Source organism: Seriola lalandi, unplaced genomic scaffold (genome assembly GCF_002814215.2).
Source record: "Seriola lalandi dorsalis isolate HSWRI2012SDOR001 ecotype SW California unplaced genomic scaffold, Sedor1 jcf7180002055008, whole genome shotgun sequence".
In the NCBI taxonomy this organism is placed as follows: Eukaryota; Metazoa; Chordata; class Actinopteri; order Carangiformes; family Carangidae; genus Seriola; species Seriola lalandi.
Genome location: NW_019525551.1, coordinates 2,747,361 through 2,772,236, shown reverse-complemented (window position 1 = coordinate 2,772,236; position 24,876 = coordinate 2,747,361). Strand labels below are relative to the sequence as shown.

The 24,876-nt window shown below is 39.9% G+C and overlaps 2 protein-coding genes across 3 annotated transcripts in view; one reads left to right on the top strand and one right to left on the bottom strand.

Moving 5' to 3' along the window:
* Window positions 1-9,300: 9,300 nt before the first annotated feature.
* tmem231 (transmembrane protein 231) lies at window positions 9,301-16,149 on the bottom strand. Of its 2 annotated transcripts, XM_023397393.2 has the most exons (8): window positions 15,709-16,149; window positions 15,387-15,553; window positions 15,044-15,172; window positions 13,651-13,794; window positions 13,003-13,084; window positions 12,739-12,844; window positions 10,902-11,090; window positions 9,301-9,555 (listed from the first exon to the last, which is right to left on the bottom strand). In XM_023397393.2, exons 1-7 carry the CDS (start codon window positions 15,893-15,895, stop codon window positions 10,928-10,930), a joined length of 978 nt encoding a protein of 325 aa, XP_023253161.1. In that variant the 5' UTR covers window positions 15,896-16,149; the 3' UTR covers window positions 9,301-9,555; window positions 10,902-10,927. The 2 variants fall into 2 exon arrangements, with proteins under 2 accessions (XP_023253161.1, XP_023253160.1); XM_023397392.2 differs by having other exon boundaries at window positions 9,301-11,090.
* Window positions 16,150-18,151: 2,002 nt separating this feature from the next.
* The window catches only part of gabarapl2 (GABA(A) receptor-associated protein like 2), an 8,275-nt gene continuing 1,550 nt past the window's right edge, over window positions 18,152-24,876 (top strand). The window contains exons 1-3 of the mRNA XM_023397394.2: window positions 18,152-18,331; window positions 19,580-19,635; window positions 21,399-21,571. Of these exons, the coding sequence (XP_023253162.1) occupies window positions 18,298-18,331; window positions 19,580-19,635; window positions 21,399-21,571 (263 nt within the window). The 5' untranslated portion in view covers window positions 18,152-18,297. The remainder of the gene's footprint in view (window positions 18,332-19,579; window positions 19,636-21,398; window positions 21,572-24,876) is intronic.

Sequence of the window (24,876 nt, the reverse complement as noted above, 5' to 3'; positions counted from 1 at the left end):
CCCCCCCCGTGCCTGTGGCCGTGCCCAGCCGTCTTGTCGTGCTCTGGCTTAGTATCTTTTTAAAGTTGTTTCTTAGACATGTTGTTAGTTTATTTGCTTCATAATAATAAAAATTGTGAACTTGGGGGGGAAAACTCTTTGTCCGTGCCTGTTCTTGACCATCACTTGTATCATTTCCTGTGGCCCTCTACGGAGTGACGGTCACACTATGACAAAAAATAAGACATGTTTGTGAGTGGAGATGGGCACTTCTTTTTTTTGTTCTGCTCATTTTCTTGGCCTCTCTCAGGATATTCTGTGGCAGTCACAGTGTTCTTCACCGGTTTCTCTACTGGAGCAACAACCACAGTCCCCATAAACTGTGTGGTGTTCTGCACGTTGCTCGCTGGCCAAGACACACCGTTGGATGCCAGAGTATTGGCCCAATCAACAAAGGGTCTGAGAAAAATGGAAATGACGGGCTCCAAACCAAAGACCTGCAAGCACTACATTCTGGCATCTCATTTTGGGAGGGCGCTTGTTAAATGTAGCTGTATGGGCCATATTGAAACACACGGGTGAGCCTGTGACAAAGTGCTTGGATCCAATAGAATTCCACCTGGTTTTGATAAGTTTTGATATATTTCACCATGATGTACGTCAGAGAGGACATGTTCATTCTGTGACCTTCGGTGTCTGTAGCTAAAGCAGCAGTGAATGAATTTGAGGTGTAGCTGGTATGTTGATAAAATAAAAAAGCTTGAACTGTGTAAGGAACTGGTTTCAATGGGAGCATTACAGACACAATGTGCAATGTTTCTCTTTTGTGTCTCTTTGGTGTGCCAACATACAGTATATTTTGCAGTAGACCTGAAACTCCAGTATGTCTGAGTTAGTTTTAAAAACCTTGTTGAACCATTATTTGGATCCATGTAACACATCTTTGCCAAACAGAATATTTATGAGCTTTAAGAAGTGCATGACTCATTACCACAAGCCTTTATCGTTGTACCTGATGACATTAGTACTGAATGCATGTCTTCGTCAAATCTCTCTGTTTGAACAGATCCTATTCTTTTCTGAATCGACTCCAGAAACACAACATCCCAATCAGACTGCTTTGTGGTGTCACTTGGCTGCAGCTCAGTCTGTAGAAAAAGTGACCAGATGAACCATGAGCTGCAAAATGACAAATCACACACATTCATGAGCATGTGTCTATATACAGTGAGAATGAACCCAAAAATGTAGGACTAGTGTTACACAACTGGTCGTCATGGTCTGAAAGTGAAAGCCTCAAGTCACATGAGTAACTTTTAGAAAACTAGAATCCCCTCCTCGTGGTCGTCTGCCTCCTCCACTCAGACTAGTTTCAGGTTACATTCCTGTTTATCCAGAGTCATATAAGATATGAACCATTTGTGTGAAATTTTGTCATAATTGCTTACCTTGACCTTTGACCTTCGACCACTATAATCTAATCAGTTCATCCTTGAGTTCCAGTGGACAATTGTGCCAAATTTGAAGAAATTTCCTCAAGGCGTTACTGAGATATCGTTTCACAAGGCCAAGCTGAGTTTTGTGATAAATAGGAAATTTAAGTTAATAAAAGCTGAACTGCATACAACCCCTAAAATAGACTTCATGGTGACATTGTTACAAATAGCTTCTAATATTTCCACTGACTGTACAAATTGAGCAATTTCCTTTAAGTTAATGATAATAGTGTCACTGTAACTGTAATAATACAATATATCTATTTATCTCTCTCTCGATATATATATATATATATATATATACTGCTCAAAAAAATGAAGGGAATACTTAATCATCACAGTTTACCACCAAGTCAGTTAAACGTCAGGGATATCAATCGTCCATTTACGAAGCACAAGTGATTGTGAATCAGTTTCAGCTGCTTTGGTGCAAATGAAAGTGACAACAGGTGCAACGGAGAGGCAAAAACAAGACAACCCCCAGGAAAGGAATGGTTTAACATGTGGTGGCCACAGACAGTTGCTCTCTCCTGATCCTGCCTGACTGATTCTTTTCTTGTCACTACTGGTAGCATGAGGCGGTGCCTGCAGCACAGTCAGGTTAGTCCAGCCTGGTTAGTCCTTTTGAATTTCAAGCTTCCTCATTTCCCACTGATCATTCCAAGACTGCCTACATTATTTCTCACCTGTCTGGTAGGGCTGAGGCTTCGGGCCGGGGCTGAATAGAACACTGTTCTCCTGGGGATGCCCCTCTCCATCTAAGCCCAAGGAACCTCTCTCTACATCCTCCAAGGAGCCCATGCAGATTGGGAGAACCAGGCTTTCCCCTGAGGAGCGTCAGCGATGCATGGATGAAGGCCGCTGCATCTACTTTGCTCAGCTTGGACATTTCCTTGAAACACATTAAACATTGAACCATAGGTCAACCCGTTTGCTTCCCCCAAGGAGGTCCAATGCTTCCTGGGGTTTGCAAACTTTTATAGAAAGTTCATTAGAAGTTTCTGTTCCATTGCTGCCCCTTTTGCATGCTTTAACATCCTCCAAGTCTCGGCAGCTCACTCTGAGCTTCAAAATCACTCTGCAGAAACCTGTGGGTGAATTTCATGAAATCTGTTTTGCTCTAAATGTGAGAAATTGAAAATAATAAGTTAGTTATTGGAATTAAATTTAGTCACTGGGGGTGGATCAAATCAGCTATATTATTATTTTATATTATATTATTAATGTATTAGTGGTATTATATAAGTGAATTTGTGAATTTACAGATTCAAAATATTTGATTTACAGTATTTGTTGGAATTAAATTTAGTTACTGGGGGCGGCTTGAATCAGCTCTATGACAAACAATTTACCTTCTGAATAGCCAAAACTTCCACCGGGACATGCAGGCCCCGACAGAAAGATATTTTTATATCTATGGATTGGCAACATCATGTGAAAATTATTTAGAATTTCAGCTTTTGTGAGTTTCTCCAAAAATGTAAATTTTTATAAGTTCAATTATTATAAAGCTTCCTTGTTACTTGTAATTGTATGGAAAATTAAATCAATTCATTCATAAAATAAACAAGTTAAGGACATTTACCATATAATATAATAACAGCTAATTAGATAAACCCTCAGTATGTGAATTTAATTCCAACAAGTAACCAGTATCATCTTCAATTTCCCACAGTATAAGAAACAAATTTCATGAAAATAAGCTAAGAATTAAGCAAATTACACTCCACTTGATTACCAGCAGATTTTGATCTAAATATAGCAGCGACACACAGCAGTGTCTCATTAGGTATCTACATTTCCATACCTGTGGTTCAGTATAGGATGCTCTTCTAGGGGAAGGTTTGACTCTCCTCGTCTTTGCAGTTTCCACTGCACTAATTGTACATAGTTCAAAAGGTCATAATGTTATAAGTCTAGTCTATATACACACCTACCTAACGATTGGCTCACTAACTTTTAAGTCTTTTCACAAACGATTCCAGTAATTAGTCATTTACAACACACATACTACATAAACAAGATCGTCTTGTACTTTAAAAAAAAATATAAAGACAAATATAAGACACAGCATGTCCGAAGTGCACCAGATCAACCCATGTGGCTCAGGAGCAGGTTTCTGAGACGTTGCTTTGGAGGAATCATGACTGAACAATCTTTATATTCTAATAACCAACAGAGATCTGAATGGGCAATGAATGGGAATGAGTGTTTGACATCATGCAGCACCCAGTGTTCTGTGGGTGGCCCTGCTTGTAACTGAAGACCCACTGTGTTTGTTCACGTTACTCACCTCCTCCATCACCTCCACCATCAGAGCAGGTGGAGGATGAGGGCCTGAGTGTCTGGCAGCAGATGGTGGTGCTGTTAAAAACTTACAACTGCTGCTGCTGATACTTTACACCTGCAAGTTCTATAGGGTGTGAGGGAGGAGGGGTGATGGTGTGTGTGTGTGTATGTGTGTGTGTGTTAATATAATTATTCAGTCGTCATGGAGATCGACGTGTTGGCTTGGTTCCTGTTTTGATTTTGTTCTGCACTTTCAGGGCCGGCAAAAGCAGGAGGACTGGACTGGTTGGGAACGTTTAGTGAAAACACTGAAATGATTTTGGGACATGAGAATTCAAGAGGCTCCAGAGTGGTATTCTTTAGCAGTGTCTTAACAATTGCATGTTTAAGACATGAAAATGCCACGCACTAGTTCTAAGAACTGAGTAGAATGGACTTGAGTTCAGCTCCTCTTCGCCCTGGTGATTGAACTGCAAATAAAGGATGCACCTGGTTCCTGGGCCAGACTCATATCCTGTCCTCCAGCTCTCTGCAGCCAAAACCAAAGTTCTTTGGTCACTAGTAAAAGGCTGGATGGAGAGAGAGGAGTAGAGGGGGTGGGGGAGGGGGTGAGTGACTTTGCCCTCAGGCACTAATGTGGAATCAGTTTGAAACAGCCACAGTAAGGTGTAAAAAATGAATACAGTGCTCTGCCATTCAAACAACAGACATTCACAGCCTCTGTGACAGTGGGTTCTATAGACATTGGTGTGATGGAGCACAGATGATTAATCCTACTGTCTTTGGTGATCCTCTGACTTTTCCTCTGGTGTCAAAGTTTTCACTTCTCAGCATCTACTAAATGCACATTCATGGCTGTGAGAGAACAAGGGCTAATAATCTTCGGGATCTCATTCAGCATTAGCATTTAGGTTCACTTGAAAACACTTTATACGTCTTCTTCATCTAACTCATAGGTATACATCGTATATCAGCTGGTATGTGATAAACAAACCAAACAACACAGCCTCAACTAACAAAGAAAAGAAACTCTGGTATGTTTCATCTTTCTGTGACCACTTCAATGTTAATGTCAGATATTACAAAAAACCTAAAACAAAAAAGCAACACTTAGTGGTCGTGTGAGCAAAAACTAAAATTGTAACTATTCCAGTGACAAAGCCCTGCAGTGGCCGAAGTACTGAGGGGAGCAAAGGAGGAAGTCAGGAGACATTATTATATTGCAACAAGGTCGGGTCAGGGTCAATGGATTGGTAGATAAAAATTGGACTTTAACACAGGAGACCACTGTTTGTTTCCTGTTTCAAACCAACAGTCAGCACTGTTTCTTTAAAGAGGACATATTATGCTCAATTCAATCCCTATATTCCTTTTCTGGGACTCCACTCAAGTAACTTTGCAGGATTCACAGTTAAAAAAAAACATATTCATCTCAAACTGCAAACTGCATGTTATGCAACACCTGAGCTGAGCCTCTGACTGAAACAATGTTCGCTCCGGCCTCTTTAAGGCCTTCCAGCCCCCTAACAGCCTGAGCCTACCATCCAGAAGCCGGCGGAGGGGCTGCACAGCCAGCGCTTGTGAGCACCACCTCATCCTCTTACCAGTGTGGAGGGAAATGGCAGCTTCTCAAAAAGGTCCGTACAAATTTGAGCCTGAATTGATCCAGAATACGAGAGTGAACAGCAAGAACATCAGAAGCAATAAAGATAACAGCAGGACATCTCTCTTTGTTAAATATTATGCAATCCGTATAAAAACATTTTTATAATTGTAGGTATGATGACGAACGTCCTCTAACCTTAAATTACCTATTTTAACACAAACCATGATCATTCCCTGAACTTAACTAGACCTGTATCATAGCACACATCTGTTCAATCACAAGTCTGATACCCTGCCTCACCTGAAATCACCTGTCATCCAGGAAGTTATATAACCCCACCCTTCTCTGCAAAGCCCTTTCTCTTCAAACTACTGAGAACAGAGAGAACCACTGTGAGTTGAAGAATGGACTTTTCAAACCTGATGTTATTCTATTCGGCTAATATTATAGCAGTTATGTGGTCATCATTTTATTGTTGCATGACTTTGAATGTTTACTTGTATTATGTTGCATTAGATTCCGATGTTTGATACCCTGAGAGTGAAGAAAGAGATGGTGGAAGCATGAATGAAGTAAGTGGAAGTCAGCTTGATTTTCTTCAGTTTATTATTGTTAGTGCAGATATTTGAAGTTGATATGTAATTGTACTTATTTTTTCTTTATGTATTTTAATATCTCATGTACAGAAAAAAACATCCATCCTTTTGTCCATCACCCATCGACATGAGCACTTTGAATTGTGACATATAATAATAGTAATAATAGTTGGAACAGCCTCTGGATCCTGTTTTTGAATGTGATCTCCACATCAGATGTTCAGTGAGCCAAGCCACCACCTTCATTGTAGTTTTTTTAACATCATAAAACGTTTAGTTATATATTTTCAATGGTTTATCACGACTGTTGTAAAAGCACTAATCGTATCAGAGGGTAGAGAAAAGGGCCTGTTACTGCAGCTGCACTGTTCAGTGGTGAAAATGAAAACGGGCAGATTAGAGGTTTTGATACTGTAGTTGAGCACACAGGGTGTAACTCTTACTAAACTGTCTGGTAAAACCTAAACTGGCAGAGTGAGTGGTTTAAATGAGCTAATACAGTGGCACTGGTCCACACACACACACACACACACACACACACACACACACAACAAACTAACAGTGGACAGACTCATATGCTAACAAACGTCTCCTGAGACAGTGAGTCAGGGAGGAGGAGAGTGGAAATGAAAACCTCATACATGTGAACAGCACGGTGCTCATGTCTGACCTGCTCAGTCACTGCACGTAAAAGACTTCATAACCTCAATCCTTCATATCAGTCACGCACAGAAAGAGCTTCTCGTGTCTCATAAGTCAGTTCCTGTGGTCAGCTGTGGTCTGCTGAAAGGGTGTTGTGTGGGGGTGAAGTGAGAACTTAATCAGTGATATATTATTATATTATTAAGGTTTAATGATTTAAAAAGGACTGAGAACAGAACAATGTCATTGACAGAAAAGTTCAAGGTCAACCCACACCCATATACACACACATACACACACACACACGCACACACACACACACACACACACATACACACACACACACACACACACACACACACAGTTTCAGGCAGTTTCTACATCTGTCCTTTAACAAGAGAGAGACTTTTGCATCATGATTGCAGAGGTTGAGAAACAACCTTGCTGCTCATAAAGTTTATTCAACCAGAGTTTTCTATAAATAATAATATACATAATAACACAGTAACATCATAAAAGGAGGATGCAGGAGGGTTTTTTGGGTTTCCATTACAGGTTTATAAGAAACAAGGCGATTTCTTATTCACATGAGTAAGTAAAGGCAGATTCTAATAATGCTTCGACACTAAGGAAAGTGACATGGATCAAAAATGAAGGATTACTTTTCTGATATATTAGCAGATTTAGGGAATATTACAAAGTTATATACATCAGAGAACAGAGTGCCACTAAATGATATGGCTGTTTTAATAATAGATTCACTGAATCTAGAGTCCTTTCACAAACAATTTCAGGTATTATTTGTTTTGCAGCAACTTTTGAGCAAAAAAATATAAAGACAATCATAAGATGGAGGGTTGCCACAAGCTTATTGACGGCCATGAGGTCCCGCCCCCTGACTATGGCTTACTCGGATTGGTTAGATGGACGAGGTTCGCTCAAAACTGGCTGACAGGCTGATCACTGAGTCTGGATCACAGACAGAGGCCTTTGACTGCACATCTCCACACATATAACTGGTATATTTAAAAAAAGTTACATCATGTCCAGCAGACATGTCCACGCCTCCCTTTGACTTCCTTGACTCTCCATTTCCTGTTTTATATTGAAATTACTTTATTTAGGTGTCTATTGTTTTTACTTCCTGCTCCAGTGTGTTTCCCACCTCTGTGATCACCTGCTCATCTATAATATGTCACACCTGTGTCGTTACCTCATTGTTGTGCGTATCTAGTGTCTGTGTTCCCCTCACTCCTCGTCTGTTCATGTGGTTCACTTGTTACCAGGGTAAATCACCATGGTAATGTCTAACATCTGCATGTTTAAGACATGATATTGCCATATGTGCAGTTGTAAGAATGAAGTAAAATGGACATGAGATCAGCTCTGCTGGGCCTTGGTGAAACAGCTGGAAGATATGAAGGTATGAAGATAGAAGATGAAAAATAATATGACTCTGAAACTAGAATCTCCACCTCCTGGTTGTTTCCTCCACCAACCAACCGAGCTACAGGAAATATGGTCACAGTCTCTCCATCCTGAGATACAGTGTTGAATAATGGCCAGAACTGTTTTACCGAACATTATGACGTCACAGTGAAGTTGACCTTTGACCTTTTGGATATAAAATAATTTTATCCTTATAGATATTTGAGTTAAATCGTGTCAGAATTAGTGAATGAATTTGTGAGTTATGGCCAAAAACTTGTTTTGTTTTGTCAGTGCGACAAAACTAATGAAATTCTCTCTGGCCATTCCTGATATATTGCATTCACAAAAACGTGGGATCATCGTAACCTTGAACTCTGACCTTTGACCACCGAAATTTAATCAGTTCATTCTTGAGTCCTAGTGGATGTTTTTGCCAAATTTGAAGAAGTTCCGTCAATGCGTTACTGAGATATCACGTCCCCGGGGACGGACGTGGTGCATAGGTACATATGGACGGCTCTGACTGTCCTGAGCGCAGAGGCACGAAAAAGGATGCACCTGGTTCCTGTATGGGCCAGACTCATATCCTGTCCTCCAGCTCTCTGCAGCCAAAACCAAAATTCTGTGGTCAATAATAAAAGGCTGGATGATAAGAAAGGAGTGTGTGTGTGTGTGTGTGGTGTGTGTGTGTTTCTAACCCATTTAGAAACTGCCACAGTAAGGTGTTAGAAAAGAATAAACTGCTCTGACATTCCAACAACAGACTCACAGCCTCTGCAACAGTGTGTGATGATACTATTATTATTCACAGTAACACACATGCCCTAACATGCACACACAGCTGTCGCATCTACCAAACCAAAGAACAGAGGAGCTCAAACACTCAGAGGGGGTGTGACATCGTTCTCTGCTCAGGACGCCATTACTGCACCATATCTTTACATAGAAAATTGTTGTTTAAAATCGTGCATGTATAAACTTTAAAATATTTATTTACATTTTAAGAATTATCTCATCATTGCTTCACACTTGCTCCTTGTGTTTAATTTGCTCTTGTTGATAAAAGTCACCAAAGTGGCAACAAGTTGATGCTGTGCTACAAACAGATGTAGTTCTGAGATGTCTTTCTTTGCAGAGAGTAGTCAAACAAGTTTCAGTGTTGTTAATTACAAATGAATCTTTTAGGCCATAAAAAATTAAAAGATGAAAGTAAAAGATGCAAATAGATAAAAGTCTTGTTGTTTACAGAAGATGCAAAATATTAAAATGTACAAATCATTTATTATCCGTCATCTAAAACTACGAACAATACAAAAACAAATGAGCACACCAACAAAGACATTTCTATAACTAGTTTCACAAATGGCCATAAACATACAACTAGTAAAAATATAAAAAAATATTTATATTTTTTATATGGGTCTATTTCTTCGAACAGCAGGAAAAGAAGAAATACATTTTTCCTGGCATGAACCGCTGTAGCTCCAGTAGAGCAGGGCCTTTGTACAAACCTGTCCTGGAAAAGGTGAAAATATAAAAGAATTTGTGTCTCTCAGCATGTTTGTATAAAATACAAGTAAATTATTAAAGGACTACAGGAGGCTCATGGGAGGTTCATTGGTCAACTTATTGTTAAATGATAAGGACGAACTAGAAAGACAAATCTTCGTAAAGTCAGCTTGGTTTTCATAGTGAAACACCATACAGTCAATACAGTTGATGGGCAGAATTAGCACAAAGCTGTCATAACTACTATGAACAGTTAAGTAAGACTCTATTTTAACCGTGTTAACGAGCTCAAAGCAGCTGGTTTTAATCTAAATCTGAGGTGTGCTGACGTTAATGACGTCACTCTTACACAGTCACATCACTGGTCCTGTCGCTGGGAAACAGTATGCCAGTCACAGTGACGCATGACAACAGCTCAACATATGGAAAGAGGCTGAGACAGCTTCAGATGGTGGGAGGTTTTAACTTGTACGATGATGATAGAGATAAATAATAAAAATGTAGCTAAAGCTGTTTATATAACTCAATCAATCTGACGCTATTTCAGTTTTATTTCTTCTATCTCATGCTGTCAATGGTCATATCATAACGTAAAATCAGACACAACAGCATCTGCACTGTAATGCATTTCAAGAAGAAGACGTAAACAAAGCTGGAAAGTTGGCAGTGGCACACAGGACTGATGAGCCTCGCAAAGCAAACTCATAATATCTTAAACAGCAGAACACCAAGTCATAATGGAGCACTCTGAAGTGTGTAGTATTGTATGGAGTTGCTGTGTCGGCCATTTACGGATTTATCAACATTCTTATTTAACAGTCTTATTTCCTTCAGATGCAGTAAGAATCATATGTAAGAATCATCATACTAATACTATTACCGACATGTCGGCTTTAAACACAATAAATGTTCAGCTTCTCATGCCAATTTTAAACTTAACAATTGGGGAGTTTACATTTTAAGAATTATTCCATCATGGTTGCACATGTGCCTTCTATTTAGATTTTTTTTTAATGAGAGTAATGAGATCATCAAGTGGCAGCAGATTAACTATGAGACAAGAACTGATGCACTTCTACTCTCGGTGCAAAGTCTGAAGCACATTTTCCACTAAAATACCAACAACTCACGCTGCGTATTCTGGTCGTTGTGCCACCACAAAAACAGGGTCTTAGTTCAAATGTGTGAGATTAGACTGTGTGTATACTGCTGGTAAGTGTGTTACAGTATCAGCAAGACCAAATAGCTAGTCCCTGAAACTCAGTCATAGAGTTGGTCTTAAATTTCAGTATCAGTGTGGGCAAGTGACTGTGCAACATGTAATATTGTCTCAACCTGGTGGATTGTGAATACCTGAAAGTGTGAGCACTACCACTGAATCACGACAGGTGAGGTTTTCCCACTGGGATGGGCACGGTGGTTAGAACCTGGTTCTGGAAAACAAATCTCTGGATACGTTCAAAGACCCAGAGGAAGATGAGGAGGACGCTGACGTACTGGATCCAGGCAAATTTGATGGTTTCCCAAAAGCCTGGACGATAGGTGGAGGAAACAGTTAAGGCAAAAATGATGACAAAACTTCACAGTTCAGATCAAACCGTTGTTTTTTCCAACCATCCAACTTGTTTTAAAGACAAACTGAAAGACACTGAGGATAATGAGGAACAACACAGAATGTATGAATAACTTGTGTGACTTAAAGGGTCAGTTCACCTAAATCCAACATTTTCTCAATTCCCTCTAGTGATATCTAGACATGCAGATACTTTTATTTAGTTTTAGTCTTTTTTACTTATACATCCTGCAACACCTTGACTCCCCAGGGACGAACACAGGGATCCAGTTTGTGGACTTCAGCTTCCATCATCAGAGAAATCTCTGTGCTCACCTCCACCTGTCAGTGGATCACTAACGTCCAGACGGAGAGGGAGGAGCAGGAGAGGCTGGGGGAAAATCATACACCTATCCAGGGATGTGTGGTCTCCCTGCTGCTTTTCTCACTCTACACTAATGACGGCACCTCAGGACACCCACGACACAACAGTCAGACAGACAGGAGGATGAAAAACTGGTGCAGTCACAACATGAGGCTGAGCTCCAAGTCCTCCCCTCTGAAAGACGCCACAGATCACTGTTCGCCAAAAACAACAACAGTTACAACAGTTTCTTTCCACATGCTGTCACAATAAGTCAGATGATGCCAGAAAACAATCTCTGTGTAGTACGCCTGTCTCTGCTAATTATAATTATTATAATTTATGAATACAAAAACAGGTACATATCAGCATAATCATCATTGTCAAATATAAATCTGAGCACATGTATATATTGTGCATAGACATGTATAAATGAATATACGACCTTAAGAAAAAATGTATATAAAGTAACCTATTTCATTACCCCTATTCAGTAATTTAGTCTGTTCTATTCGCACTATTGTATTCTTATTTACAATTTACAGAGAAGATGATGACATCAGAGGGCAGTTTTCATTGGGAATGTAGAGTAGGGATGAAGTTCCTGTGCTGTTACTTATTTACAGTGTTCACCACTTGTGTCCACAAACACAACTGCAGAAATATACATCATCTTGTGATACACCTGGACACATCATCAGTGATGTCTCCTGGGGTTGTCAGGTATTTTTGGTCTTTGAGACGTAACAAACTATGGGCTTTCACCATTTTTTTGTTACTGTATTCAGTGCGCACATACCCACTGACAATTCAACTACAGGGTTGTTCTTTTACCTCTTATACTTGAAAACACTTAAAATGCTGTTCAGACCACAACAATTAACATTGTAAGACATTTGACTCTGTTGAGTGTTTGCACCTGCTATTTCTAACCACATTTATTTCAGGACTGAGGATCATAAGAAAGGCAAAAAGAACAAACTATATAATTCCCTTGGAAAACATTATCAGGTTAATCTAAATGACTTATGTATTTGAAATAAAAGCATTTTAGCATTTACAATGTAAGCAGTATAAAAAAGTTTAATAAATGGATTAAAACACACTATAATGTTGTTGTAAATCCTTATTACTGTGTTTGTCAACAACTCCCCCTGTAGGCTAACAGCAGTGGAGGCTGGTGTATGAATGACATTATAGTAAAACACAGTTGAAATAATATGTCTTCACAGTTACACACACACACACACTTTCCTGCATTTATCAAAGGATATCTAATGACCTCCAGAGGGTAATGGATCTCAGCATTAAGCTCAAAGGGAGAATCAGCAGCTCGTCCCACAGTCCAGACCGGCATGGGGCAGGACAGTATTGTGGTCACTACGGTAGGAAAAAGAAAGGGTCAGACAGAAAGAGAAAAGTTAGAGTTCTCATTGTACAAAGTGTAATGCCGTAGGTAGTGATAAGCTGCGGTTCAGGTCGAGTTGATTCTGGTTCTAGTCACACAGCAAACAAAATAGCAACCTTTGTCAACTTACAGTTTCTGTTCTGGTAGCTCCTGATTATGTTGTCAAGATCATACGCACTTGCAAAAGGGCTGGAGCCATCGATCACTGACACCTGGGCATCAATAAAAAAGACAGATAAGCGTTACAAAATACATTCCCTTAACGATATCTGTTGTCCGTGCCACATCTCCCTCAGCTGAGGAGTACATGTGGTAGTATACTGCAGTGAAATATTTGTACTATGATTAGGGCAAAAATGAAGGTTAAAAGGTAGAGGAATGCTGAGTGAAGCCAACATCAACACTGCTGAATTTTTATGCCACTGCGCCAGAGCCAGCCAGAGCAGGGAGAAACATTTTCTTTCAGGTTCTCCATCCGTCCGCCCCATTCTCGTGGACAGGATATCTAACTAACACCTTCACGGAACTGGGACAGACCTCAGGTCCATCACAGAGCACAAACCTACAGATAAAAATGTACTGTGCATCTGAACCACCTGAACAACAAAGAGGAACACAAAGAAAACATGTAAACTTCACACAGGGTCTTCTGTTTGCGAGGCAAAGTCAGCTATATCTAAATTTATATTGGTGCAAACAGAAACAGGAGAAAACGATAGAGAGAGAGAGAAAGAGAGAGGTAGGTAGACAGAAAGACAGTGAGTCCGTGTCCTCTCACATTGTAAATGTCGTACAGTCCCCGGTGAGGCAGGGGTGTCCGCTGCTGCAGCCTCAGGTCTCCACTGATGAACAGTTTAGCTCCAGGGACAGAAGAGGAGTGCTGCACATAGGCCAGGCTCTGCATCACCACTGTGGACATCCGCTGGAAAAACACAAAGTTAGAATATGCTTACAGCAGAAGGCAGTCTGTACTGCCATGACAACATACACACAGGAATGGAACCATGACTTAGTATGTAATGTAGGTATGTATAAAAACTGATACACATGTTCATACATTAAATAGCAGTGGCTAGGACCCAGTGTCATATCCTTTTGGTGCAATGCATTTTTGTCCCTGAATCAGTACAGTAGCTGTTTATGAGAATACATGAACGTGAATTGTAATAAAACATTCTGACCAGAATCATAAAAATGGTATAAATATTGTTCCAAAGTCTACACAACAATGTCAGAAAAGGCATTAATTTCAAATTTGCTGACATTAACAGTCAATGAATACTGGTGCATAATATATATTATTTTGTGACGGAAGGGCCACAATGAGTGAAAACAAATCTGAAATTTCGAGATTAAAGTGAAAATATTACGAGAATAAAGTTGTAATTTTACAAGAAAAAAGTCATAATATTATGAGAATAAAGTCTAATTTTAGGTTGCGTGTTGTTCTAGAGGGGAAATATCAGAAGCTTTAAAATGAGGAATGTGAAGCATCCTGTGATGTTCTACTTTAGGTTTCACAAATAAGGAGAAACTTCTTCTTTGGGCTCATCAGCATCAGCATCAGCATCATCAGCATCAGCATCAGCATCAGGACATTGAAAAGATTGTGAAGAAACTGAGTCTATTCTATAGTTAGACAGACAAACAGCAGCTGCCAGAAGCAGCTCAGGCTGACACTGACTGTCCTTTCACCTGTTTGACTGGTTGATGTAATATTCCTAAAAATTATGTTTTTTCTCTCTCTAAATTTTTAATTTTTAATTCTCATTATATAACGATTTTATTCTTGAAATATTACAACTTTATTCTCGTGATATTATGATTTTATTCTAAGAATGACAATTTTATTCCTGTAATATTATGACTTTGTCTGATTTCTTTTTTTTCCTCAATGTGGCCCTAATACGTGTATATTTGAAGCCAGACTTCAACAAGGCAAAGTAATTTAGTAATGATCAGGCCCAACACACAGTGACTTAATGACTTAATCACTGACTGTCATTTTTAAATATTAGCCACAACAATATCTGAGTTTTGTCTTAGTTAAGACTAACTGTCATTACTTCCTGGCATCAGGTTGAGTAAAGCTTTCTTAATGGTGGCATTGACACATGATGCTCATACTGTGGGTGTATAAGCACACATAGGCACTGCAGTGGAATACATACAAAGAGCTGGTAGCTGAAGGTGAGCAGCAGCTGGACGTTGTACACCTGTTCCTCAGGTTTTAGGGGTAGCTGCAGTTGAAAAATCAGGAGGTCCAACTTCCCATCCTGGTTTTGATCCTCTTCTCTCACCTGTAGTGTGAGTTATCCCACACAGAAAACACATACAGAATAGTAAATAGTTATGAAAGTGACAAATTATCACTACATCTGTCACTATATAATTGACAGTGTTAAAACAGCAATATCTAATGTGTTAATTATGACACTTTAAGCAGACCCATGGAGCCACACGTGATGGCAAAAAGTTGCACATCTAAATGAACTGCAGCTAATATCTTCTCACAGAGATAGCAGGGATGCGGAGGTTGGCACCGAGCATGTTGTTAAGATGGGGGAAGGTGCTCCAGGCGACGTAGTCTCCCACAGAACTGGTTGCTGCCACCAGCAGAGCCTGATACTGGAACCTCACAACCGGCTGTTCCTCATAGGTGCTTCTTTTCATCCAGAAACCTAAAATAACATGGCAATAAACAGCGAGCAAGCGTTGCAACAAAGCGTTGAAATATAGGCGTATACTGTATATATACACACACACAGGATATCTATCAGGTTTCTCGTTTAACAACAGCAACAGAAGCAGTGGTTGTAATGGTTCAGTGCTGTACCTTGGCTCCTGTAAGCAACCAGCAGAGGTGCAATGTAGGTTAGGCACAAAACCACAACAAGAAAGACAGTGGCTTTCGTGCAAACACTCGTCTTGTACCGAATCAAAGCCGGGTGAGAAAAGACTTCATAGAAAGCCATGGGTAACGATATATGCAACGTCCGATGCGTCAGTGTTGTGTTTATCATCAAGTCAGCTGGCTAGCTTAATGTTCAAGATAGCATAGATGCTAATTGAATGGACGCGCCCGGACGACTAACGTGAATAAATAGTATCAGGCAACAAAATGCCAAGTGAATCCAGATTAACACTCGTTAAGTAATATCCATCAATCACGGTTGAGTAAGTGTTTTGAGGGGAAACGTAGCGTATCAACATCTATACACATTAGCTTCCTAGCTAAGCACCGTGCACCGCGCCATGTTTCAGCTAAGTTAAGCGTCTCGCGGTTTCCATGGCTGCCAGTTGAAGCATTCATGCTGCATTCACATAACGTCGGTAAGATTGGAAGCACCAGAAGACCTGCTGTTATTCCGGCCCCAGAGTGTTCACTCATGCACATTTTAAAGTTAAACTCATTGCTGAGGTTTTTTTTTTGTTATTTACTGTAGTTTTGCGTATTTGTATGACGTTGCAAATGTTATCGTGTGTGACATTAGTCCATGTTATTAACTTGTCCCCACAGAAAACGGAAAACCAAGTAAGAAAAAGTGCAAATGGGGTTAATCATAACAAAAAGGTTTCATATCTTTAACATGGTTTAGGGTTATGTCTTCAGAATGTTATGAAATCAATCACATTTGATTATTTCTCCAGTAAAAAACAACTATTTTTTCTTTTAGAACTACCTAAACACAATTTGGATTGCTGGAATATTCACCTTATTCACCTTCATCTGTTCTGTACCAGCATCAGTCAAGCATTATACATGCTTGAGCCCATTTTACTACTAAACAGTTAACATTACTGATAACATTTGTATACTGTGTTTTAATTTCATTTTTTAATTTTGTGAATGTATTTCCACCTGTATGGGCAGCCATTGTTCTCTGTTTGTTTTACTGTGTATAATCAACTTGTAGAGACTTGACACCTTCTTGAGCTACATAATCTATCTCAACATTAGGTCTACTTTTATTTTTATTACATTTACAATATAAATCATATTGAAATATATGAATAATAAGGAACTAATTCATTAATGACATTTTGAACAGTGGAAACTTTGAGATGGAAGAATTTTGATACGTTTTTATAGGCTCCCCTCCATCATTAGTCAACTTAATTTTCAGATCACATTAATGGCAGCCATAAACATTAGAATTTAATATAAATATTTGAGACCACACCTCTTTCCAGGGTTGCATTCTTAAAAAGCTGATCCCACGCTTTCTATATGTTACAACAATAGAAGAAGTCAGCTGCTTCACTACATTAGGCTCATTATGAGCACACCTTCAACGAGCAACTGGAGACGGAATCCTAGAATAATTTAGCAACCAGAAGTATCAGTGGGAAGGAGCTGTCTCACCTACTGTCAATAAAACTTCTTGCATAGCCAGAACTATGTCTGCATGCTGTCATAGCACTTTGAGTGCTGGAGAGTCAAATATAGTTATCTATCATGTACAGTCTTATGTAGTTCGACTGGTCCTGAGAAGTACTGGGACAAATCCTGGTTGGCCACCGCATTAGTAGGCCACTGGAGCATTAAAAACTCCAGGTTTTTACTGTCAGTCTCTTTACTGGCCCTCTTTGCGTGCCTGTCATTCAGGATGCACATGAGAGCAGCACTCCTAGGTTCTCCAATGAGAATGTCAAAGTTCAAAGCTTTGGGTAGATTTAGACTGGAGTCAATAGACAGCTGGAGCAGTTGCTTTGGGTACGCACAAAGTTAATGAATAGCGTGTAGTGTGGCTGTGTTTGCCTAATGTAGGTCAGATCATTTTTTACCCTTGACAGTTACAGCAGAGAGTATCACATTTTTGAGGCTTTCTATTGCCTAATGTTTGAGCCAAATTTTTTAGGCTTTCTATTGAACTGCTGACATTCCACTCAAAACCTCATTGTCAGTTTGCAAAGTCCATTATTATCATCACGAGCAACTAGTTGTTCATGTTCATCTGATCTTTTCATGGGTGTTTAAATTGAACAGAAATGCCTCTATTTTTGCTGAAAATGTATTGATCACTTGATCAGTTTAGTGTCTACTCCAACATGAACTGGTGAGCCAAGGCTGCCGAATGGAAAACTGTTAACATTTCAGCTAACAGCGAATTGCTCATGCTAATTGACTGTGGGTCTGGTTGTCTCTGTGAGTTGGGGATATTATTCCCCTTTTGCACTTTTATTATTTTCCGAGAGCACACGAATGCAGCATCATCACCACCGCCGCCACACCTCTGTAAGACAGTGACGTCACCTCTCAGCTAGACGGACAGTCGAAAGCTACGGGCAGAGAGAGATTGTTGACGTTTTGTTTTGGTCGCTTTTGTCCGGATTTTTTGGACATTACTGCGACAGTATCCGCAGATCCAGAATCCCGCTCCTCGACTCTACCATCACGCCTCAGTGCGGGGATCCAGCAAAGATGAAATGGATGTTTAAAGAGGACCATTCCCTCGGTAAAGGGGTTTGGATTGTTATGAAACCAGGGATGTTCTTGTCATGTCATGCATCCTGCTTTCTGTTCTGCTTCCTCCGCGTTGATTTTATGCTATGTCATCCTACATAGGTGCAGAGATGCATGCTGTCACAGCACCCCGCAGCTGAATGTAGTAAATCCATAATGGCTAACGTTGCCTGACTAGCAACAAATGCTAACATGGTCTTCCTGCAAGTAAAATTACAAGCTGTCAAAACGGGGTTCACCTTTAACATCGCTGATAGACCACAGTCAGTGAGAGACCTTCTTTTGCATGGAGACATTTCATCGTTAAAATCCATTCAAGAGCCTGTCAATTTCTTGTTGCCTTGCTGAGGCCTTTATTAACTCCCTGGTTGAAAATTGCTTTAGATGCACCAGATTTTAAGAAGGGAATTGGGATATGAAAAAAAAACTCCAGCAGTCCAACACTTACAGATGATTTAATGTGAAACAAATGTAGAATCAGGACACGTGAATGTGGCTAATAACATGGATGCCGAATTGAAAAGTGTTTCCTTTGTATTTGTTTAAGTTCTTATAACATGTTCCACTAACATGAACAGTTTAAGGTTCCAAGGGGAATATTAATTTGAATTTTGAATTGGTACAAAGTGATGGCAAAGCTGGGGCAGGTTGTTTAACAACCCAATACTTGTCATTGCTGTTGCTGAGCTCTTCAGCTCCTTTCAGCTCATGTGTTCATATTCTCTTCAGATAACCTCAAGTCTCCTTTTTAAAGAAACGCTGCTGTCGCTTTTGAGGAGATGTTTCTAAAAGTAGATCTCTTATCTGGGCTAATGAAAGCATGCAATGTGTTGAACCTAAATGGATCCACACATCTCATCACCCATCGGCTCACCCTCCCCTCTCCGGCCTCTGCTCAGTGTCAGCCTGCTGCATCTGGTCCTGCCCACAGTAGATACAATATCACTTGCGCTTTGATAATGATAAGTTGGTCACTTAATAAAGACTGTCATTATGACTGATTTAATTCATTATTAAAACTTAAAAGTAATGACTTTGGTTGAATCCTGTAAAAGCTTCAGCTCCTCTGTCTGCTCAGGCCGCCGCCAGCCCTTATGCTGGGCTTGATCCTGCATGCAAAGCACTGTACTGGACTGGGCTCGACTGTATTTGGCAGTAAGGTACAAGAGGAGGCTCCCAAGAGGCCCCACTCATCCCTTTAATCTCGGACTTCCTGTTTGTTTTCTGTCTCCCCCCTCAGAGCACCGATGTGTGGAGTCAGCCAAAATACGCAACAAATATCCTGACAGAGTACCGGTGAGTGAGGGAGGTGGGGGTGGTGTTTTCAGCAGTGTGATGGAGGTTAAGGGTGCAGATAGAGTAAGTGACAGGAAGTCTAGAGATAAGGAGAGAGGGACTGGGTGAGTGAAGGGCGGTTACAGGAGGGAAAGAAGAGAATGAGAGAGTGGTATTGACTGTCTTGATGGACAGATTTAAACGGACACATTTAAACACGGCTCGGAGAAGCTTCCGTTTTCTAAGTCTGAGTGACTCAGTGACCGTCTGCTTTGTCACGTGAAAACTATGGAACAATATTGAAGATCCTTTAATACATACGGCAGAGTGTGACATATTAGGACATTTCCATGAAGTTCCACGAGGCAAATTGCCTGACTTTTCTTATTTAGAATTTGGCTGTCATCACCACTATCTATTCTTTTAACCCCTGTGTCAGCAAAGCAATAGAGGATTTCACCTGCAACCCCAGTGCTACAGTCATTGCAGTGGTGTGGGTGGTTTGTCTCTTTAGCCCTGCTCCCCTTCTATTGTTGTATAATCATGTGGAAATATCAGGACATAAACTTTTATCAACCACTTAATCCACATTTTAAGCCACATAATTTCCCATCAAGTAGCTTCAAGCTAAAACGTTTTTTCCACTTTGTGACGATGCATTTAAACACCCGACTTCAAACCAGGCATCGCAAGTTTGTATTTAAGGTAACATCAGGATGTGTGTCACAGCAGCAGAAGCTCCAGTCCAGGGGCAGATTCACCAGGCTGTGTGAGACTGCTCTGTATTGCTGGTCCAGTCTTCATGTTGCTCACAGATCAGTCTGAGGTTTGTCAGACTGTTTGACTAAAATAAAGACTGACTCATTTTAAGATAAAAACATTACCCCGAGGTCAACTCGGGTCTAAGACCAATGTTACCATGGTAACAATCCGTGACACCTGCGCTGACCAGTAGCACCCAACAGCAACAAACAGGAAAACGTGGCTCATCATTTGTGCTTTCTAGCATTGTTTTGCAGAGGGAAATGAGAAGGGAAAGAGTTTTTAGAGACTGCAGAGATTTTTTTTTCCAAATGAGATTTTTATTTTACTTTTTATTGTTTCACTCTTCGCTGAGTTTCCCAAGTAAAACGTCCTTGTAACTGTTGAATTCTTCCAAAACACAAACATTTTCTGCTGAGGTAAATGGAGCTGTTCCTCGGTCGGCCATTTTCTTTGTATTGAAAAAAGTCTTAATATACCCAGAATTCATTGTACCACAGTCCGGCTTAAGATAGTCAAGAACTAAACTGTTTTGTGCAACAGACGAATTTAGACTCAGTCTAACTGAAGTCTGACTGTTTGTTATATCTAAGCCACAGTCACAGTCTGTCTTTGAGAAGCCAGCCCCAGGTGTATCTAGTGTAGATATGTAGCTTTTAAACAAACCAGAATATTGTATATATCATGAGTATCTACTTTACACAACCGGAAAAAACAAAAAAGTTATTAAGTGCCATATTCACCGACTTAAATAGTGTCTGTCAACGAAAATGAAACAAAAATAGTTAAATATAAAGTGGGACATTAGGACAGGACTCATAAGGTTTGGCTGTTGTTTGTCGGTTTCAGCTGAGCCTGAAAAACTGTCACATCCTCTAATCATCATGAAGCTTCTGTTACAGCAGTAAACTGCGAAAAACAACAACAACAATATTTGAGCTTGCTGACATTTGTAACCAGTGTACATGTATATCTCCAGACAGTGTTAAAAGTCTGTTTATCTGTTCACGTATGTGCTCCAGGTGATAGTGGAGAAGGTCTCTGGCTCGCAGATAGTGGACATTGATAAGAGGAAGTATCTGGTGCCCTCTGACATCACAGTGGCCCAGTTCATGTGGATCATCAGGAAACGCATCCAGCTGCCTTCAGAGAAAGCCATCTTCCTCTTCGTCGACAAAACCGTTCCCCAGTCCAGGTGAGAGAAACGCTACATCACTACATCCTGCAGTTGCTATTGCGGAAGTTAAGTTGCAGTAAGACAGTGAAGCCTTGACGCCAAAATTGTTCCTGTTTTGTGTAATCAGTCTATTTTATTTGGGCCATGACACACTAAAGCAAACTTCTCCTCCAAGGTAGTACACAATGTAAAACGCAGTGTAGAGGCTTTTCAAGGCTGTGCAGCCTTTCCCTGATTTTCTTACTGGTTTACTTCTCAGAATCAATGTTGAAATGATTTAGTGATGATGAAGTGCTGCTTGTAGCAGTTTTGAAACAGGGCAGCAAGAAAGGTTTGAATAATTCTGTTCTCTGGATCCATCTTTATCATGGCAGGGCCGTCCGTCCCATTCTAATGAATTCAATATCTCAGTAACACCGTGACAAATGTTCACTAGGACTCAAGGATGCACTGATTAGATTTTAGTGGTCAAAGGTCAAAGTTCAAGGTCACTGTGACCTCACAAAACACGTTTTTGGCCATAACTCATGAATTAATTCAGTAATTATGACAGAATTTAACTCAAATGTCTACAAGGATAAAATTTAAGTGCTGAAAATTTATATCCAAAAAGTCAAAAGTCAACTTCACTGTGACATCATAATATTCTGTAAAAACACCTCTGGCCACTATTCAATGCTGAAACTCAGGAATGAGAGACTGTGACCATATCTCCTGTAATTTGTCTGGTTGGTGGCTAATTCTGGTTCTGATTCTAGTGTTTATTTTGGACTGGATAAACATTTTTGTGTTGAAAATCCTCTTGTTGAATGCATTGATATGTCTCTGTGAATGCATGTTAAAGTTGGATTAAAATGAAAATTAATTTTTGCTAAGAAATCAATATTTATATGATTAGAGTTTGTTTGTTTCTTTGGTCAAACATGTAAAAAACACAAAAAGTTCAGTTTTACCTGTTATTCCAGCTGTGTTAGCCCCATAGACTGTAAATAAAGAGGACGTAGCCTCTGTGATGTCACCCATAGGGAACCTGTTACTCCGGCCCGAGAGTGTTCACTCATGGACATTTTAAAGTTAAACTCATTGCTGAGGTTTTTTTTTTTTTGTTATTTACTGTAGTTTTGCGTATTTGTATGACGTTGCAAATGTTATCGTGTGTGACATTAGTCCATGTTATTAACTTGTCCCCACAGAAAACGGAAAACCAAGTAAGAAAAGGTGCAAATGGGGTTAATCATAACAAAAAGGTTTCATATCTTTAACATGGTTTAGGGTTATGTCTTCAGAATGTTATGAAATCAGTCACATTTGATTATTTCTCCAGTAAAAAACGACTATTTTTCTTTTATTTTTCTTTTAGAACTGGGTCAGATCATTAAAATCTTGGGACTACCTAAACACAATTTGGATTGCTGGAATATTCACCTTATTCACCTTCATCTGTTCTGTACCAGCATCGGTCTAGAATTATACATGCTTGAGCCCATTGTACTACTAAACAGTTAACATTACTGATAACATTTGCATACTGTATTTTAATTTCATTTTTTAATTTTGTGAATGTATTTCCACCTGTATGGGCAGCCATTGTTCTCTGTTTGTTTTACTGTGTATAATCAACTTGTAGAGACTTGACACCTTCTTGAGCTACATAATCTATCTCAACATTAGGTCTACTTTTATTTTTATTACATTTACAATATAAATCATATTGAAATATATGAATAATAAGGAACTAATTAATGAATGACATTTTGAACAGTGGAAACTTGGAGATGGAAGAACTTTGATACCTTTTTATAGCCTCCCCTCCATCATTAGTCAACTTAATTTTCAGATCACATTAGGGGCAGCCATAAACATTAGAATTTAATATAAATATTTGAGACCACACCTCTTTCCAGGGTTGCATTCTTAAAAAGCTGATCCCACGCCTTTGTATATGTTACAACAATAGAAGAAGTCAGCTGCTTCACTACATTAGGCTCATTATGAGCACACCTTCAACGAGCAACTGGAGATGGTTGCCAAACAAAACCCATTCCTAGAATAATTTAGCAACCACAAGTATCAGTGGGAAGGAGCTGTCTCACCTACAGTCAATAAAACTTCTTGCATAGCCAGACCTATGTCTGCATGCTGTCATAGCGCTTTGCGTGCTGGAGAGTCAAATATAGTTATCTATCATGTACAGTCTTATGTAGTTCGACTGGTCCTGAGAAGTACTGGGACAAATCCTGGTTGGCCACCGCATTAGTAGGCCACTGGGGCATCAAAAAATCCATGTTTTTACTGTCAGTCTCTTTACTGGCCGTCTCTGCGTGCCTGTCATTCGGGATGCACATGAGAGCAGCACTCCTAGGTTCTCCAATGAGAATGTCAAAGTTAATGAATAGCGTGTAGTGTGGCTGTGTTTGCCTAATGTAGGCAATGTAGTGTCTGAGGAGCGGTTTTGAAGCTCAGAGTGAGCTTTCCACTGTTCCCGTCTCTGCAGTGCCTGACTCTGCCCCTAACTCCCAGCTAATCCAAAACTAGTCAAAAGGGTTTGGGCGTGTGGAACTCAGAGTTCGGTTCATATCGGTTTGTTGCAAGCATACACTCACTCACCCGTCACTTAAAGATGCCAAACCCTCAATTATACAGAACGTCGATCCTTAATAAAAGGTTAAGGTGAGTTATATATACAGGTGTCATGAAGGAGGAAGTTAGCTCTAGAGACCAAAACTGTTTTTGTACCAGGCTGTAAACATGTTTATTTCTGCTGTAAACTGCTGCAGCTGTGTTAGGCAGCAGGGCCATCCCATGAATTTGTCCTCCTCTGTCCTGAGTGGATAAACTGTGCTGGAAACTAGAGAGAGATCTCTGTTTGTGAAGTCTCTCTGCTTCTACCTGAATCTCAGAGTTGAGGTTCACTCTTGTGTTCCTGTGTGTGCTTATTTTACTGTTCACTGATCAGTTGTATCACAGCTGTGTTAAGTGGCTGCAAATACGAACTGAACCTTTCCTGCTGTGGCTTCTTCAAACTAAAAGCTGAAGAACTGGTGAGATGCTTTTATTGGGAAGTTTTGGAAAATGCACTGACACCAGCTCGGTTGACTGTACATGAGCTCAGTGTGTCCGTCAGGGACCGAGCTGATGGACAGGGAGATACAGGGAGTTTTTTGAAAAATAATTGAAGTCCATTTTCATTCACAAAAAGCAAAAAAGAAATAACAAAATACTTCTAACCATAACTCTGGGCCCATGAAAGAACAAACCTCAAGCACTAACAGACGTGAACTTAACAGCACAAAGTGACTGAAGCATAGGGAAACATATACAGC

Excerpts from the sequence above, each read along its gene's own strand:
- tmem231 (XM_023397392.2), bottom strand. The coding sequence starts at position 15,895 with ATGATAAACACAACACTGACGCATCGGACGTTGCATATATCGTTACCC. Across the intron at positions 15,554-15,708 it reads GGTTGCTTACAGGAGCCAAG|GTTTCTGGATGAAAAGAAGC; the intron begins GTACAGCACTGA and ends ATGTTATTTTAG. Across the intron at positions 13,795-15,043 it reads CCTTCAGCTACCAGCTCTTT|CGGATGTCCACAGTGGTGAT; the intron begins GTATGTATTCCA and ends GTGTTTTTCCAG.